Raw genomic sequence first — 19,956 nt, 5'->3', positions numbered from 1 at the left:
AGGCAACACGCCAAAATTCTTCTGAAGCACGCATAGGCCTTAAATGATGATGAACGATGGGTACATGGGTCGCTCTGTAGCTGCCCATTGAATACGACGAATCCGTGGTCTGCAGGGCAACTAGAAACTCGAAGTTCGTGTCGTGCGGTCCCTCTCGCTCTCGTATTAAATAGTATAAGGTGCCAGAGGAACCGCACGACACGAACTTCCAGTTTCGAGTTTCATAGTAGCCCTGCTGTGGTATTAGCGTATAGGGCGCAAGCACACACCAGTGACACAATCGCAACCGGTCGTCGTGCGACACATGCGCGGTAAGTGGCCTAATGATTTTGGCGCAATTTTGAAAGGATATCCTTTCACCAAGATAATTTAATGGGAGCGGTGGCGGACGGGTTACGTGACGCTAGGTCAATGTTGGTGAAATGGAGCTGGTATTTGGGTTAATGACCTTTTGCCAATTTTTTTATACAGAAATCGGCTTGACTTTGACTACAATCACGCCTGGCACTATACTACGAGTGCAAAATTGGAACTTAGTATCTTGCCGTCTCGTTGACGCTAATATTATTTAAACGAGAGTGAGAGGGACGGTACTGTAGGAACTAGGCTATATACCGCTGGCAGGTGGTAAAACTGACCACCTGGCAGGTTAGATTAACCTAGTTTTATATAAAAGGATAGGTTTTTTTGTATTGTGTTTCTAGAATATAACTTTAAAACAGATTGACAGCGGTATACATGCCGGAGCGCAGATTGCTCCCGATAGCCTAAGCGGCTAGTGCCATTTTATGTATATCTATTTATAAGTACTACCAAGTTCTAAAATAAAATATAATTAATTAATGATAGAAGAAGTTGTTTATTTTGAACTGAGTTTAAAGTCACGCGCGTTGATCCCCAGTACCTAAGCTCTTACTAAGTTACAGTCCCCACAGTACCAACTTCTATTTTCAAATGTCGTATAGCCCCCCTGATGCGTGCGCGCAGGCAAACACGTGAACTTAGATAGAGCGCGCTTGCCTTAATACGAGTAGATGCCCATCCACCCTAGATTTGAAGACGGTCAGATTGGATCGACCAGGGAACACAGAAGCCACCAAATTTAAATCCATTTTTAGGGTTCGTAGTCCTATAAGGAACCCTTAATAGTTTCGCAAATGGACGTCCGTTCGCGGCTTAGCTTGGATTTTTTTATGGTAGATACTCTTTTGAAGTTCTTATGTAGTGTTTTTAATTCACACATTTTTGGTAAAAGAGGGTAAAAAAGTGAGTTTTTTTAGTATCTCTCACTCGTCACGTCAGTATCAAATAATTTATTGAATCAGGAGGACCCGCGACCTTATGATATCTACGTTTATGCAAGAAATTGCTCATACATTTCCTCCACCTCAGTCCGCGTCAGTGTATTGTGGTGGTGGTGATAGATAGATGGGTTTGTGTGATTTGTGTGTATTGTGACAGTGTGGAGGTGGAGGAACTGCATGAGCACACATTTCTTGCATAAAAGTAGCAGTCATAAGTTCGCGGTGAGCAAAGTAATATTTCAGTTCATTTGCATTAGTATCACTCACTTATGAATTTTTAAATTTGACGTTTAGAAATTACTTGTAAGTTTATAATATTGTGTAAAAAAAATTGTAACCCTTAATTTGACAAAAATTAAAAAAGTTCGTGATTCAAGCCTCGTCGTAATTTTGGAGTCCTAAATTTCTGTATAAAAAAAACCGGCCAAGTGCGAGTCGGGCTCGCGCACCGAGGGCTCCGTACAATAATTAAAAATATTTTTATTTTATGATGTAACTAACTAAAATTATGCTTTTCGCAATTTTTCCTTTATCAGTGCTATAAGACGTAGTTTCGTACCAAATTTCAAGATTCTGAGTTCACGGGAAGTACTCTGTAGGTTTTGATTCTTGCGAGTGTGGAAAATTTGCAGCATAAACGGCTGTATCTTTTGATGGACAGTAGACAAGAGTATTCAATATGAATTTCAGCTTGATACCTGATAAAAAGGGTCTGGACAGACAGACAACAAAGTGATACTATAAGGGTTCCGTTTTTTCCTTTTGAGGTACGGAGCCCTAAAAACAAAAAGCAAGCCTTAAATTGTGTCAAATATAGTGTACATTGCCAAATTAAGGGCTCTACCTGTTTCTATAAATGAACTAAGCGTCTACTTATTTAAGTTAACGGATGTCAAGTAAAACACTGTGTATAGATTTGTAAGGTGGTAATTACGATCCTGACCTGTGATAAACTTACATTGAAACCAAATGTCAGTCGGGTATCTTGACATATCTCTACCGCACTTCTTGATTAAAAATTGCCTCACGAAAATCATAGAGTTGCAGCTTTAAGACATCACCATGGGAAGTAAGGTAAACGTTCGAATGCCCGACACGCTGAGACCCAATAGACGACACCCTGCTGCCACCTCCATTGCTAATGACATAAAACTAAGGATACCAACTATTGGGACAGCAGGGCTACTACGAAACTCGAAACTCGAAGTTTGTGTCATGCGATCCCTGTGACACTTATGCTATTTAATACGTGAGCGAGAGGGACGGTACGATACCAATTTCGAGTTTCGTAGTAGCCCTGCAGTGACGAGCACTCGTACGTTTACCTTAGTTGATAATTATTTTACTTTCGAACGAACTCCCGACCGAAATTTAGGAACACAATAAAACATAGCAGTGATGCTCATAAACAAATAACAAATGAGATAACTCTCCTGGGGCCCGTTTCTCAAAGCTAAAGTCTAATAATATTAGTCTTTTATCTCATTTTCTCATACAATTTATGAGACATTTAGGGATATTATTATGTTAATTGCTGGTTCTTGTGGATTGTTCCAAATAATAAAGTGCCTTGTGCTTGACTCCGTTTATTACTAACACATTTTAATATGAGGTGGGGGGCTAGCTAGAGCCTGTTAGCCATATTCGCAAACTATGCAATCCTGTGTCGCTACAGACAAAACACTAATATTATTAGAGTGCTTTGAGAAGGGCCCTGAGGGTAGGTAGGTACTCATGGGCGGTGATGATCATATTAATTTCCCATCAGATAAACCGAATGCTCGTTCCTCTCCCTGTCATAATAAAAAAAGTATACTAATATATAAAACTCTCGTGTCACAGTGTTGTAACAAAACTCCTCTAAAACGGATTTTTATGATTTTTTTTATGTAATCGGTAGATCTGAGAATGCGAGAATGGGACTGTGGAACTATTTTTAACCCCTGAAGCAAAAAGAGGGGTGTTATGTTTGACCGCTATGTGTGTCTGCGTGTCTGTATGCCGGTCTGTGGCACCGTAGCTCTTAAACAGGTTTACCGATTTAAATGTGGTTTTCTAGTGAAGGTTCTTAGACATGTTTCATCAAAATTAGTTACGCCGTTCTTGAGATATTGAACTTTGAAGTGGCAAAGTCGGGGGTTTTCCAACTTTTTGTTGGTTAGGTTAGTTCATACTTCTATGCGGACGGAGTCGCGGGCAACAGCTAGTATAATTATATCACTCGTCAATTTAACGCTAATGAGGGTTTCCTGAGAGCATTTGACGTTACAGTCATTACGGACTGCATTCCAACTGCAACGTAACCGCAACTGCCGACTGTCTTGCTAATATAATAGATTGTTCAACAAGGGACTAAAACAAGCTATAATGACACGAGATGTTTAGCCACCCGAGCAGAGCGAGGGTGACTTTATAGTTCGAGTGGCATTATGGTTGTTTAGTCTCGCGTTAAACACTCTATTTTTCACTTTGAATGCGAGGAAAAAAGCAATGTTTTGTTCAAAATTATGTACAATATTACTTTTTAAAAACGTACACTCGACTAATGGTCAGGCCATCTGTTAAAAAAAATGGTTGCGCGGTTTTTTTCTTTTCTTTTATTGTTTTTTTTTCTTATTTCACTGGATGGAAAACGAGCAAGTGGGTCTCCTGATGGTACGAAATCACCACCGCCCATAAACATCTGCAACACCAGGGGTATTGCAGATACGTTGCCAACCTAGAGGCCTAAGATGGGATGCCTCAACTGCCAGTAATTTCACCGGCTGTCTTACTCTCCACGCCGAAACACAACAGTGCAAGCACTGCTGCTTCACGACAGGATTAGCGAGCAAGATGGTGGTAGCAATCCGGGCGGACTTTGCTCAAGGTCCTAGCACCTGCAAACTGCACCTGCACCTGATCCTGTTTAGGAAGTGACGCTTTAAAAGCTTGCAAATTTAGCCAACAGTTTCAAAATTGAAAACTATTTTAAAACTAATTGGACTATGCATAATAAAATGTATTAATCCTTAATATAATTGAATAGGTTAATATTCGTAATCATTAATTGTGTTTCACGAAATTAAATCGCGTTTTTTTTTATATTTTTGCACAGTTGTAATTTTGACGTTATTTCCACGCCTTAAAATCCTCCATTCACAAACACTGTGTTGGCTGTTTAGGGGTTTCTAACGTAAATTTAAAAAAAACTTTAATCCCTAGAGAATACAATGGAACTTAGTCTCGATATGCAGAGACTAAAGTAACATGTTAAGAGCATGACAAGTGAAAAGTACATTTCGAACGCAGTCAGCGAGCAGTTGGGCTGAAAAGTGTGGGCGGTTGGCAGTTGGAATTCAGTTCGACTGTACTGGCCCTAATAGTTGGGAAACAACCTAAATGTATAGTCTCGTCTTCTCAATTACCTACTTCTAACCGCTGTGACATTTTGCGACCTCAAGGTCGGTCGTTGCATTTTGCATTGAATGCACCTCATTCAGTATGGAGTGCATGAGAGTTGTACAATAGCAGGTGCCTTTGTTCGAAGTGCTTTTGCATAAGAAATTTTGTAAGAAAACTACTAGTTCGGCTAAAGATGTGGCCGTAAAGCTATTTGTCAGATGTCATCACATTATCATCATCCCAGACTATATACGTCCCACTACTGGGCACAGGTTTCCTCTCAGAATGAGAGGGCTTGTCCTACGCAGAGATGAGTGTGGCAAAAAACGGAACTAACCTTGTCAAATTACACTTTTTGCAGTTCAGTTTGTATTAATTTGCGGGCTTTAAGTAATTGTATTTTACAATATTTCTCTATTGTAGATGTTTTATATTTCTGAGTGCAGCTCCAGGTCTATTGCCTGTCAAATTTAAAATTTCTAATTCCATTGGTTTGGGTTGTGTATTGTCTGTTTGTCAATCAATCAGTCGTAACGATGATTTCAGTTTCGTGTTGTGTTATGTTATTTAAAAATATTGACTCTACTTAGTTAACGCATTCACGGCCACCTGACTTCCACAGGTGCCACCGACGCACATGTGCGTTCAAAATTTTTGAGTAATGACAGCGGCACTGGGCGAAGTTCCGAAAACGCATATGTGCGTCGGTGGAAGTGGATGCGTTTATACAGCAGGTACCTATTTGATTGTTATTTTATTTTCATTTTTGAAATAAACTGATACCAACTGGTCTAATCGCAATGAAAACTTTGATTATTAAAATAACTTACCTGGTCATTCGAATTTGATACTCTTCAATTGTTTTCATTTTCCATTTTCAACATCCAAGGCCACACAGACATTAAACAATGAGAGGACATGGTCCCAAACAAGGTGCTAAGCTTATCACACTCTCAAAACTGATGCTCCAATTTCAAATCCGAGTCCGTTTCAATATCTCGTAAAACCGCTCCCGCCTCACCACCGCACTAGAAGGGGTGACTCTATATAAAGTGAAAGAGTCGCTTCACACGCATCATACGAAACGTAATTGGTAGCGCGTGTGTTGTGTACTTTATTTTTTTACTTTTAAAAATATACGTGTGTGATAATGTTACGTAAATGTGTTACGTTGGCGGCATTGGGGTGTGTTTTGGCGGTGAGGGCGCAGCAGTACCAAACTCAGCAACAAGTTAGTATTTTTTCTTATTTTAAAAGAAGACAGGGTCGTAAATGGGATTAGGATTGAAAAATAATAGATTTTAGGCAGTTTATAACGAGAAATATAGTTTCCAATTGTCTTCAATTTTAGATTTCTGTTTATAAAACTCTACAAATCTTGCAAATCACTTTTCCAACAGTCTGATAACTTGTAATTTTAGATAAGTTTTTATTATTTTTATACCGTCATCAAATTTTTTTTTTTACCTAAATTGTCCAACAATACTATTTTAAAAAGTAAGCAGCAAACAAAAAAACTTGTGTAAATGTAATTTCGTAACATTAGGTTAGCTAAATTTAAAAGTTTACTAATGATTCGGCAAATATCGTTTTGCAAACTGTTTCATTTAGCAACTTCTTATTTCCCAACTGTTTAAAATTTCTGAAACTGTAAATTTTTCAGGATTTTTTAAAACTAACCTAGCCTAACCTAAAGGGTTCTACACGATGGCCCTGAAATAAATCCTGAAATATTTACAGTTTTAGAGTTTGCAAAATGAAAGGTTGCAAAACGTTACGTTGCGAAAAGGCAGTACTCGAAATTTAAAAATTTAAAAATGAAACTACCCATCTATTCTTTTGTCCTTTGCTGTACAATTTTTTATATGCCTTGTGTTAGTTACCATGTCCAATTTCTTTTAAAATAAGTATACATAACTGATATAAAAAAGATTAACTCAAATGACCAGTTTATTATATTAATTAATAGTAGTTAGAAGTTAATAACCTAAGCTTTTCCAATTACGCCTGATATATTTTACGATTGCGATTTCTTTATTCCAGTCTAAATGCTGTTAACTACTAAAACTACCATGAGACACAGATATATCATTATAATATATACATATTATGGATTATTTAATTATCAATAGTTGAGATATGCGCGACATGTTTCGAACAAACCGTGTTTTATTTTAAATTTGGTATGGTTTATTATCAAATATTTCTCATTTTAAGGAATAGAAACAGTCGTATTTTGTATCATTTGAATCATTACCTGCCGTAGCGTAGAATGAACATTTTTATCAAGTAACGATTCGGTTCACGTAGTAGGTACCTACAGTCACCAGTATTAATATCTGCCACAGCGGAGCGTGCAAAAATATCTGACACGTTCTTCCGGCCCTAAAAATAGAGTCGTATCAGATATTTTTATGCACGCTTGTTGTGTCAGATATTGGTGCTGGTGACTGTACTTATGTTACGGAATCTTTGAACTTGATTTTCACGCACTTTTTATTGTGATAGATGTACCTATTAACATGAAACTTGTCAATTTTGCGTAGACAGAACAACTTAACTTAGCCTTAAGAATAGTCTGGGTGTATTTGACCAAAAAATAGTAATCAGAGTCAGATGTCACTGAAACTCCAAGATAGGTCAATGCTACCTTGCCGTGCTGGTCTTGTTAGAATAGCCGAAGGATGTACTTTAACCAACAATGGTATCATGGATCTAATCAAAGAGCAGTCATACCATACCGTTTTTGAAACTATAATTATTTATGAAATGCTTAAGGTGACAAACGAGCACCTGAAAATTAGTGAACAGCCGCAACACCATAGAATTGCAGATATATTGTCAGCTTAAGGACTCAGGATGCCAGTAATTCCACCGGCTTTTTTATACTCTCCACGCTGGAACACACCAATGCTGCTTGTATGCATGATTAACGAGATATATGGTGGCAGTAACCCTGCAACTTGCAAAAATATGATAGATGCAGTTATTTCAACATTATTGTAGTTTAACGCAGACATAGGTAGAGTTGACCTGGGAAAGTAGAGTCATCAAATCTGATGGTTTTTAATAGGATCTGCTCCGAAATAACGAAACCCTGAGGCAAGGAACTGGACGCTACCCGGCAGCGAGGCGAACAGCTGAGGGATAAGCGTGTTCTGTTCATTGGTTGCTTGGCAACTTGCATTAAACTGAGATAACCCTCGCGTTGCTGCCCGTTGGCCTCCATAACGCGCTGTCAGATTACCCTTATTAATTTCACTAAGCACTCAACGATCGATTTACGAGAAAACAGACCGGAAAATGTGAAACAAAAACGTATGCAATTTACAAAACCTGTTCAGGTTGTGTGGCAAAAAAGTGTGTTAAATCGGGCGAGACATGTCTACGGTAGTGTTACCGTTTTGCAAGAGCAGTTACTTTGTGCGTTACGTAACGATAATTTGGCTGACACACGGCTAGTTTTGGCTTGGTTTATGGTTCAAATGATGGGTTTTCTGAGCTCGTTTCACGCTCTCGATTTAACTGAGGATGGCCTAGTTTTATACCTGCATAGGAAGCCAGTTAAACATTTTGGATTGTTTTTACGCTTGCGTTGCGTTAGTGTATTTTGTTTGACAATGGCTTCTTTTGTTTTGGGATAACGAATAGTTATTGGTCAATTGACTCTTCATAAAGACACAGGCTTTTACAGCAATGAAACTAAATAAAATAGAAACGACATAAATAAGGAGAAATTAAAAATGTCAACGATGTAAATAATGAAAAAATATTTACAGTCCCAAGAGGTAAACTTTTAGTTCCTTTTTCGTCTGTGTTCTAGTATGTCGTCTATGAACTACATATAATGTCAGTAATAAATAATTGAACTCAATAAAAATACGAAACTGTGGGTAGGTATCCTCAGCAATTAGCCAAAGCTGAATTAGGTTTATATGTATAAATAAAATGTACTTATAACCGTGAATCATTTTATAACCATAGAAGAAGTTTTTGCTAAAAAATATTTATCATCATTTTTGTTTACACCTACTTGTATTGTCATTTCATGTGTAACTATTTACACTCAAAGTTCAAGTCAATCCATTCAATAGAAGTGAATGAAGTTTACGCAAGATTTGGAGATTGCAAGTTAAATAAAAGCTCGTAAATTAACCTTTTGTTGTTTTTAGCAGGCAGAGATCCCCCCGCACCTACTGAGGCAGTACTACGCGCAGCAACCGGCGCCGGCGCAGACCCAAGTGATCTCCAGGCCGCAGGCCGTCGCCGCCGCGCCTGCTAGACTCGTAAGTCGGGATTGTTGTTTATTGCATGCCTTTAAGCGACAACATCCATACTAATATTATAAATGCGAAAAGGTGTGTTTGTATGTTTGTCCGTCTTTCACGTCGAAACGGAGCGACGGATCGACGTGATTTTTGGCGTGGAGATAGTTTATGGGCCAGAGAGTGACAGAGGCTACTTTTTATATCCCGGAAAAATGCACAGTTCCCACGGGAACAGCGCGCGATAACCGAATTCCACGCGGCACACAGCAAAACTGCATAGTTTATCAGTCAGAAATAGGCTACAGCCTAATATATATAAATAAGTCGAAATATTTACAAAGGGCAAGGATCCTAAAAAATCTAATTAATACGTCAGGACTCGTATTTTTTCTCTTGTCAATGAGGGTTTTCCTTCACAGGGGTGAAATATCACTAGATGGCGTTCGTATTGTGACGTCCGTTTGACGTTTGCTCGTGATTGGTTACATAACTATATAAATGAGCCAATCGCAAGCAAACGTCAAACGGATCTCACGATACTAACGCCATCTAGCGATATTTCGCCATTGTGAAAACCTTCACTAAAGAAGCGGAAAAATCCCTCCTGTGATGATAATATACTCAGTTAGAGTTCCACGTGAGGTCACGCTATGGTAAAAGGCATCGCACGACTTGGCCTGTGACTGTAACAAAAATGTCTTTGGTCAATAAACGATTTTGTATTTTTTTTGTAAACTGACGGACTAATATAAACAGAAAATAATGTGTTTTATTTACCCTGAAAAGTACCCAATTTATGTTTTTACTTCCCACTAATACAAAAGCGAAAGTTTGTAAGTCATTTTGTTTGTTTGTTACTTCATCATGTCTAAACCACTGAACCAATTTAGATGAAATTCGGTATACAGATAGTTTGAATCCCAGAGAAGGACATAGAATAGTTTTATCCCAGAAAATTGCATATTTCCCGCGGGAAAGCGATAAACAAATAACAACACGGACGGAGTCGCGGGCAACAGCTACTTAGAACAAAATAAAAGCAAAATTTCACTGCATATCTTGTATATAGTCACAGTACAGACAGTAGCCCATAATTAACCAATAAACCATCATTCCACAGCCGTACCAAGTCCAGAGCGAACCTCAGTACCAACAGCAGTATCAGCCAGCTCCCCAGCCCCAGTACAGGCCCCAAGCAGCTCCTCAGCCCCAATACAGGCCTCAACCCCAGTACCAGCCCGCCAGGCCTCAGGAGACCCGCGAGCCTGAAGACTATGATGTGAGTACAAAGTGAACTTCGCTGTCGGAAGCAGTACTAGTGCCGCAGTCCGTAGGTACAGGCTTTAGGCTAAGAAACAAGAATGCAGGTGGTAGGACCTTGTGCAAGGTCCGCCCGGATTGCTACCACCATCTTGCTCGCTAATCCTGCCGTTTCGGCGTGGAGAGTAAGACAGCCGGTGAAATTACTGGCACTTGAGGAGGTATCCCATCTTAGGCCTCTAGGTTGGCAACGCATCTGCAATCCCCCTGGTGCTGCAGGTGTCTATGGGCGGTGGTGATCTCTTACCATCAGGAGACCCACTTGCTCGTTTGCCGTACAGTCGAGTAAAAAAAATGTTTTGGAGTAAGTAGTTCAGTCACCAGCATTAATATCTGCCACAGCGGAGCGTGCAAAAATATCTGACACGTCCTTCCGGCCCTAGAAATAGAGTCGTATCAGATATTGGTGCTGGTGACTGTACATTCACAAAAATTTAAACATCTTTCCATGTGCGAGAATGTGTTTTCATGAACTAATAGAACCACTTCATTTACCGCACATCTCTAGTGGAAATGGAGCCTTAACCGCATTCCTACATAATTATCTATTATCCACTTTCCAACTCAAGGAACCCGAACCCTACAATCACCGTCCAATTTACGAAAGGACCAGGTTCCGCTCCAATTATAATTACACACGTAATCCTATCAAGTTTATAAACCACACGCGGTTCATATTTACGGGTAACTTTCACTAGGAACTTGCTTGGTAACTCGATAGGCGCAATGACCGGGTAAAGCCGCGATGTGGAGGCAGCCTGTGACGAATCGCCGCTGTAGGTTACATTATGTTATGTATCAATGTTTTAACGATTGCATTTAGTATTATTACAATCTATGACGTCTATTAATATGTATACCGGGTGTGGCCTGTAATATGAGCAAATAATTAAAACATAGATCATACTCGTCAAAATGAACAACATTACAGCGACTATTAAAAATAATTAGTTTTATTTTTATTACACTTTAAAGTTTATTCCAAGAAGCAATGTAAAGCACTTTTGCTTGATGTTTGTAGCGTGACTGGCGACGTCAGTTGGGTTCCAGCAGGGCTACTACGAAACTCGAAACTCGAAGTTCGTGTCGTGCGGTCCCTCTGACACTTATACTATTTAATACGAGAGCGAGAGGGATGGTACGATACGAACTTCGAGTTTCGTAGTAGCCCTGTAGGATGGCGTACATTGATCGCGCATAGCGCATTGTATTGACGGTTAGCGCCGTTCGCAAGACCGGCAATTTTTTGCTCATTTGGGACCATTTCGTGACATACAATTTTCTTAAATTTTTAATATCTTTTTGTTATGCTACGCTACTTTGTCACGAATAAATGATTTCTATTTCTATTTTTTTTACTATTTCTAAAAAAGAAAAATCTAAAGACTCCATTTTTTTTAAAGTCGCTGAACTAATGTTGTTCAGTTCGACGAGTACGATCCTATGTTTTAATTATTTGCTCGTATTACAGGCCACACCCGGTATAATATGGTATTAACAAAATAATTTCACCAACATAAAGGCAATTGATTATTAATACGATCGATCAACAAGTAGAAAAAAAATGGAAATAGTAAAAGACTTTATGAACTACTTACAGATAATTTCTTTGCTCACCCGAGCGAGACCTTATGATAGCTGTTGTCTATGCTAAAAATGTGTGTTATGAGCAAAATGAGTTTGTAGTTGATATGGACCTCCAAAATGTTACGCCTGATTCAGTAAATTTACCCTCATACTTTAACCAAAAACTTTTTTTTAAATTTTTATTTCAAATTCTCGGGCATAAGCTTGTAAATTTACTTACACGACATCTTCTCGACAGCCCCACCCATCCTACCAGTTCGGCTTCGATGTCAACGATGACCAGTACACCAACTACCAAAACCGCAAGGAGCAGAGGGAGGGCGACACCATCAAGGGCTCATACTCCGTCGTAGACAGCGACGGCTTCATCAGGACTGTCACGTACACCGCTGACCCTAAGGAGGGCTTCAAGGCTGAGGTGAGTTACTTAAATCACAGGTCCAGTATTTGATTCAAGCCTTCATCTTCACGGCATGTCCCACTGAAGGGCACAGGCACCTCTCAGAATGTTATGGCTTGGGTGATAGTTCCCACGCGGGCGCAGTCCAGATTGTGAACTTCACACTCCATTGAAGCTCTTCGATGGTGTGATGTTTAACTTCATGAATTTCAAATGTATGTAAATTTCCCCTTTACGCACACCTGAATTTCGAAAATTACCCTCACGACCCTCAACTTGAAAGGCCGTTGGTCACACCGCTAGGCCTGGGTCGTAACCCCTTCATTCTTTCATAGGTAGCTGGTATTGCATAAAAACTCTGGCTCTCTTTAAGTTTGTGTGTTCGTCTGTTTAGCTCTATTACCTACTATAGGTTGAGCCGCAGAATGGATAGTAGTACAAGTTGAGCACAGCTACTTTTAAATGTTGAGAAGACCTTGCTCTGAAGATACCTAATTACCTATTTTAGTCGAGTTCATAAACTTGTGAGCAAAAATTTGTTCAAAAGTATCTGAACACGACTCTATTGTTAACGGCGTAGAAGCGTGTGCAGATATTTTTGATACAATTTTTGCTCACAATTTTATGAACTCGACTGTACATTGAATGACATTGACGTTCCGTTTCCACCAGAAATGTGCAAGGACGCGTTGCGAGGAATGTTTTATATCAACCAATAGAAACGCTCGGTTCGCTCAGCTGTTTCCACCAGAGATGTGCTGTGCGAGGATGGGTAAATTAAGCGTATTGGTTCAAGAAAAACATTCCTCGCAGCGCATCTCGCACATTGGTGGAAACGCAGTGTGAATGAGGCCTTTGAATACTAAACCACCTTTCTCATCCAGGTCTCCCGGCAGCCCACGGATATTGTGGTGAAGATCCCTACTCCCAAACCTCAGGCGCTGCAGCCGCAAGCACATCAGCAAGCACAGCCTCAGCACTCGCAACAGCAAGCACCGCAGTACTACCGTTACCAACAGTAATACAGTAGTCTCAAAGCCGTAGACAAGACGCTTACTGGCATAAACGTTAGACGACTCCGAAATTCTTTATATTGCTTGAGTGTTTTGAAGGCCCTGTCTTACTAAAAATGTACTAGAAGTGTTACTTTCGTAGCAGAAAAGCATTGTCTTTGTGTGAATGACTATACCTACTGGCATGTATCAGACAGGACCATTCTGTCGTCAGATACGCACAGATAAGTTTATCGGCTACGTAAGTACCAACGGTGCATTATCCCGTTTAGTATGGTATGGTGTACAAATGTACACATCAAGCACTTCTGTGTCGGAACGGTTACGGTCATGATATGGAACATTGTAGTCAGCAAAGAACAAAATAGGATTTCGTTCAGATCGTTTATAGATTGTTGTCTAGTTTACGTGCACTGTATGCCACTGCCATAGGGGCACTTTGGCGCATGAGCCCGACCGAAAATTACGTTAAATCTTCTTTTATCAACTTTACTGCTTACTAAAATGGCGCCCAAACTATGTTTGCCTTCTGGTCCTCGGATTAGCCATCTTTTACCCTCGTGAAAATGATGCATTTTGGGCGGTCAAAATTTATCAAAAAAATTAGTGCTAATTAAATTCACACGCGTATGTACAATCAAAGCGACGAAATATTATTAACGAAGCTTTAAAAATTGTTTTTATGACAATCATTTTGTAGTCTAACCCCCTGTTTCACCGTCCATTGATTAATTTTATTTGACGGATAAATGTGACGCCGTCTCTGTTGGTTTTGTTTGAATAGACGGAGACGGCATCACATTTATCCGTCAAATAAAATTAATCAAGTGGTGAAACAACCCCTAAATACGATCGTATCACTCGGCTACTTTACTTATATCCTATGTACCAAAACCATGTTAGGTCTTATAATCGAAAAAATGGGCTATGGTACCATTTATTTGTCCAAAAAACAAGCTGAGCTCGTGGCTGCCACAATTTTATTTAACTTAGCCCAGTATCCCATGCCTTTAGTTGTCTAGGTATTTTTATTTTTGTACTATTATAATAATCTATTCTGTAAATAATTAAGTAGATAGTGACGTAGTAGGTAGGCGACAAAATGTTACCTAATAAAATATTTAAAACTACCTATTTTGTTTTTTTTCTGATTCCCGTCCTTGAACAAAAGGCCGTTGGTTACGTGATTGTTCTCATGACAGAAGGTGCTAGAACGTTTTATACCACGTCACTGAGCATATCTACTTATACCTAGTCGAAAAGGCCAGTCTTGGTACAAGAGTGGCTGCAAATTTAAAAATATGTTTGGTTTGGTTTGGTTTGGAGACACATTTTACAGAAAAAGAAAATATCTGTCACAAATACTTTACACGATTGGACGGACGTTGTAGGTTTAAATATTTGCAGGAAAATAAAAGCGTAATGGGAATCGAAACCAAACAAACGCTTTGTCAAAGGTTCGAGACTACGATAAACGCCGACGTACCGACCAAATTCGTTTGAAACGAGGGCTATTGTTTTTTGTCTCACTAGATGGCGCACTGTGCCGTGAAGTTTTTAAGTATGGCTTTCAAAGTCTGTTAATACGGGCGTGAAAACAAAGTTTACATTAAAATCATATTTAATACACCTTAAAACCGTACCATAAAAATATCGAGCATGCCACAGTGTTTTTATAGTCCCAGTTTTGTTCAGAAAAAAGGGAGGACAAAGGTTTCCGAAAGACAAAACTGTCTCAAAACACAGACATTCATTGCCCCGGAACGCATATTTGCCATAATTAATTTCAGATATTGCAAAATATTCACAAAATTATTCTAATTATAAATAAACCCGCGTAGCTCACCCAAAAACTATGAGATTTGACATTTCGGAGACCTCACGCTACACTAGCGCCTCTAGTGGGGAATTCATACGCGATAGCCCTCATTGTCGTCTTACAAATATCCTGTTGGTTCGTGTATTCGTGCGAATGTGAATACCCATTGTCTCAAGTCAATTTTTATTTACATTGCTGCTTGTAAGGATTACATGTTTGAATTGATAACTAATTTAGTTAGTACATAATTGTAGTTCTTTACTTTATTTTTATTTTTGATACATTCGATGTTTGTATAAGTTATTTATAATACAGAAATTTCCGAAGAAAGTAGGTACTTATAGTAAATAGTAACAAACCAAAATTAACTTAAAAATTTTAACTCGCAACTTTTCATAAAATACATTCAATTTCAAACACATTTGCACTATAATATAGGATAAAATTAAGATAGAAAATAAATATTATTATGATTTAATAAGTTAACATTAATAAATTCAGTCTATTAAACATAAAATATAAGTAAATTCAAAATAAAATTTCAACCGTACAACTACAAAATGGCCGATAAATAAGATCCAAATAAATTAAATTCGTCGGCGATTTTACAGTAATTAATTATCTAAAACAATAAAGACCCACAGTCGCCAAATCATTCTTCCTTCTAAATCTATAATAAATAAATGCAAGATTTTGTCTTTTTAAATGCATGAAAACTCGGGAAAATACATTTTTCCACAGATTACAATTAAAAATAATGTCAAAGTTTGCAAACTTTCCATCAATTTCCAAAAATTATTTATTATGCCCTCACTAACAATTCAATGATCGTTTGTCTTGAAAATACTTAATAAAAAATAAATGCATATGTCGACATTTTCATACCTTGGCAAGTGCAAACAACTCTACCGTATTGTAGCTTTTCTTGTTTAAACTATACATAAACTGAGCCCGATGCTTACATTTCGTTGCCGATACTCGCTGCTAGAGATGATAATTTATAAAGTTGTCATTAATATCTCAAAAAAGCTCATTCCATTTCTGTCGCATTTGTACACAGTGTCCGGTGACAACACATTTGTTGTCTGTTACAAAATTCGGTTTTACCCCTATGGAGGTAATTACCCCCAAGTACAGTACAGAACCACTGCACAGGACACATCGTTCGGCATCTTTAGGTTTCTTCAAGCCAAAGAGATCACTTACGCGCTCATTCTGACATCAGTTCAGTCAATCATTCTGATCAGAATGAAGACAGAATTACCCTGTGATGTGTGATGAAAATGAAATGTACTACTGGCGCCTAAATGAGCTTAGTATCGATGTCATAGGTAAACGACCGATACGCTTGAAGACTGACAACGTTAGAAGCGAAAGACGAGAACGTGTTTTAATATTAGTTACCCCGTGTCCCGAAATAACTACATATAAAATCGAAGTCCATTGGCAAACGCGAGCTTCGTTTGTTTGTTTTCGTCGAATACCAAGTACAGCGAAGAATCAATCTTTGCTTAGTCGTACTGAAGTGTAGTGGCGCCATGTAAGCTTTCGAAGCAAGCGTCTCAATGGCGTCAAAACGCTGCGATAATGACGCCGCGGCATAGTGACTGACCAACTTGTATGTAAAATATAGTAAGTACGCTTTTCGAACGCAGTAACAGAAATGCCTCGTAATATATGTAGGCATACACAGGTACAGAACGAATAATAAGTGGAACAGAAATATGACGCCAGCGAGCTAACAGAATGAGGCGCCCTTTTGTGTGCACAGAATCGCTGCTCAACTTAATTGCTTTAATTCCCTAACCAACATATAAAATCTGAAAGACCCCAACATTGTCAATTCTAAATTCATTTAAATATCAGAAAACGCTTGACGCAAAAAAGAGGCATGTTATAATTTTGATGAGAATGTCTGTCTGTGACACCGTAACTCTCAAATGGATGAACCGATTTTGATACTTTTTTTACGTAAAAGCGTGCGAGTGGCTGAAAATCAACGAGGTGAAGCATAGTCTAACGCACGTGCTGAGCCTGAACCTTTGGTCACATAGCTGAGCAATGTACTTACCTTCTCACTAATACCATGTATTTTTATGGGCAATAAATGTTTTTCTTTCATTCTTTCTTTTCTTTCCTTACGCTGGTTCTTGGCTATATTTCATTAAAATCTGTTTTTGAGATACTGAACTTAGAAATTACGAAAGTGGGTTTTTCAACTTTATTAAGTCTGATAGGTTATTGCCATTTTCATCCTAAAAGCTATAGCACTCAACTACCTATTCCTCTTACTATAGTCGTACATTATCTGTCACTTCGTCGCGGCGTCAATATCGCAGCGGTCGCGTCAAGTTTCTCCGAAGCCCTGCTTTAATTCGACGGGTCGGGTCGGCACACGCAGCCGGATTCTACCAGAACGTAGTCCTGCCCTGTCAGGGTGACAGGACCAAGCGGCAGCACCAAGAACAAGTAAGGAACATACGTCTGCGTGCATGAGCCACGAATCACGGAGCATTCGCTGGACCTGGAATAAGAAAAGCATACGATTGATTGAACAAAGTTTGGTAAACAAAGATAGTCCATTCAGAATCTACTAGTAGCGACCCAGGCCGGCTTCACGTGCAACATTGAAAAAAAACCGGCCATGAGCGTGTCGGACACGCCCGAAATAGGGTTCCGTAGCCATTACGAAAAATATAAGTAATATTTTTATATTTTTCTATGGATTTCGTATTTTATACGGAATCTTCCAAGTTTAGGTATATTTTATAATTCTCAAGCAAACTTAGCCGTTATAGTTTTTCTTGAAATTTTTCCACCCACCGGTTTAGATTTTAGAGGGGGGGCTCGATTTTAATGAAAATTTACACTTTAGTTTAATATTTCGCAAAAAAATCAATGAATCGAAAAATCGTCTTAGCAAACCCCTAAGTTTTAAAAAACCTATCCAACGATATCCCACACTATAGGGCTGGATGAGAAAAAAAAATCACACCCACTTTACGTCTATGGAGGAGTATTACCCTAAACATTTTTTTTTTTCAATTTTTTTTTTCGGCATAGTTATATCCGTGCAAAATTACAGCTTTCTAGCATTGATAGTCCCTGAGCAAAGCCTCGGACGTACGGACAGACAGACAGACAGACAGACAGACATGGCACACACATTAAAACCAGTTCTCCCTATGTCTTGACTGCCATCGATATTGAGGAAACTAGCAAGTCGTTTTTTATTTTTATTCGACTGGATGGCAAACGAGCAAGTGGGTCTCCTGATAGTAAGAGATCACCACCGTCCATAGACACGTGCAACACCAGGGGGATTGCAGATGCATTGCCAACCTAGAGGCCTAAGATGGGATAGGTACCTCAAGTGCCAGTAATTTCACCGGCTGTCTTACTCTCCACACCGAAAAACAACAGTGCAAGCACGCAAGCAAGATGGTGGTAGCAATCCGGGCGAACCTTGTACAAGGTCTTACCACTTACCAGATATCCGTGAGTCTGTAGCTAGCAGCTACATCTACATGTACTTTGAAAGATCTCAGCGTGGATAGTTTACCTAGAAACAGTCAAGGAAACTGAATCGATCACGTACCAGGGTGGAACCTTTTCGTATTTAATTTTGCTATGATTTCTGTAGCACATATTGTGTGGAATGTCAACATGACATTAGTAGCACCTTTGGTAGCACCACATACCTTATATCGAGATAGACCGTAAGAGTTTACCTACCTGCGTGTAAAAAGTTAGATCCACGGTCAAAGTTTTGTCTGACCTAAATGCGCTATGCACTGAAAAAGCCGCCGCTAGAGTCGCGGCGGACGCCTTTGAATCGGTTCCGCGCGCCTTTGAATCGGCACCGTGCGGTCTTGATTTCCCATCACTAAATCTCGCTCGTGACGTCATCGTAGGTACGAAAAATTCGATACGCTGTAATTCTCACTTCTCATGTACAGTTTGAAGCGCTCTTTTCGTCTATCTCGATATAAGGTCTGTGAGTAGCACATAAGTTCCACCCTGGTACCTGATTCAGTTTCCTTGACCGTATATATGGACACGGCTCCGCCCCGCACCGGTTCGAGTTACCCCACCCCTCAAGCGCAGATTGTAGGAAAACCGTAGAAAGCAGTCGGGCGCGCAACGCGATGTATTCGGCCGCACCGTCGCACGGCACTAGTTCGGAGCAATAACTTTGCGAAATGGTGTATTACTGTGCATTGTATGGGTGTTTGTCAACAGCCAAAGATAAGAAAAGGAGTTCATTGCTCGGCTCGGTGGCCGTGAGTCCGCGAGCAAGCGCCAACTTGTCAGTGGGCGCGCGAGAAATTGAGGTTCCTACCCTGCCTACTTCCTTTTCTTAATAATAATGCTTTTTTCTAAAAGTATCGCGATTATACGACATGAAATAACTAATTAGTACCGAATAATTAGTTGACGTTTGTAGTCATATATTTATTGTAATGTAAATAATAATGCTTAAATACATAGACAGACACATTTTAAGTAGGTTTAAATAAAAATATATGATTAACGATTTACATTTATTTACACATTTAAGCCTACCCTACATACCTATAGTACTAGGGTTTTGCGATAGTCAGCCCTGTGTGTCTTACGCACACATTGACGCGTGTACAGACGTCGTCGTGCTATGTAGATTCCAGACGCGCGTATTTTGTATGGCGTGTCCGCCCTGTGACATAGGTCCCACCCTGGTACCTGATTCAGTTTCCTTGACCGTATATATGTACAGCAGACGGCTTTGAGTACCTATTTATCTAGATAAATATTTAATCAAGGCAGACGGCGGGAATTACCTAATATATGTCGCCCTAATAATGCACAACCATGTTATTGT

The 19,956-nt window shown here is 39.3% G+C and overlaps 2 protein-coding genes across 3 annotated transcripts in view; one reads left to right on the top strand and one right to left on the bottom strand.

Moving 5' to 3' along the window:
* The first annotated feature begins 5,771 nt into the window (after positions 1–5,771).
* On the top strand, positions 5,772–14,406 carry LOC141433112 (uncharacterized). Of its 2 annotated transcripts, none has more exons than XM_074094955.1 (5): positions 5,772–5,919; positions 8,864–8,974; positions 10,077–10,235; positions 12,102–12,281; positions 13,148–14,406. In XM_074094955.1, exons 1-5 carry the CDS (start codon positions 5,839–5,841, stop codon positions 13,283–13,285), a joined length of 669 nt encoding a protein of 222 aa, XP_073951056.1. In that variant the 5' UTR covers positions 5,772–5,838; the 3' UTR covers positions 13,286–14,406. The 2 variants fall into 2 exon arrangements, with proteins under 2 accessions (XP_073951056.1, XP_073951055.1); XM_074094954.1 differs by having other exon boundaries at positions 8,861–8,974.
* Positions 14,407–15,553: 1,147 nt separating this feature from the next.
* The window catches only part of LOC141433113 (uncharacterized), a 26,817-nt gene continuing 22,414 nt past the window's right edge, over positions 15,554–19,956 (bottom strand). Inside the window, exon 5 of the mRNA XM_074094956.1 lies at positions 15,554–17,619. Coding sequence (XP_073951057.1) covers positions 17,466–17,619 — 154 coding nt within the window. The 3' untranslated portion in view covers positions 15,554–17,465. The remainder of the gene's footprint in view (positions 17,620–19,956) is intronic.

Source organism: Choristoneura fumiferana, chromosome 12 (genome assembly GCF_025370935.1).
Source record: "Choristoneura fumiferana chromosome 12, NRCan_CFum_1, whole genome shotgun sequence".
Lineage (NCBI taxonomy): Eukaryota > Metazoa > Arthropoda > Insecta > Lepidoptera > Tortricidae > Choristoneura > Choristoneura fumiferana.
This window is presented reverse-complemented; position numbering and strand designations above follow the sequence as displayed.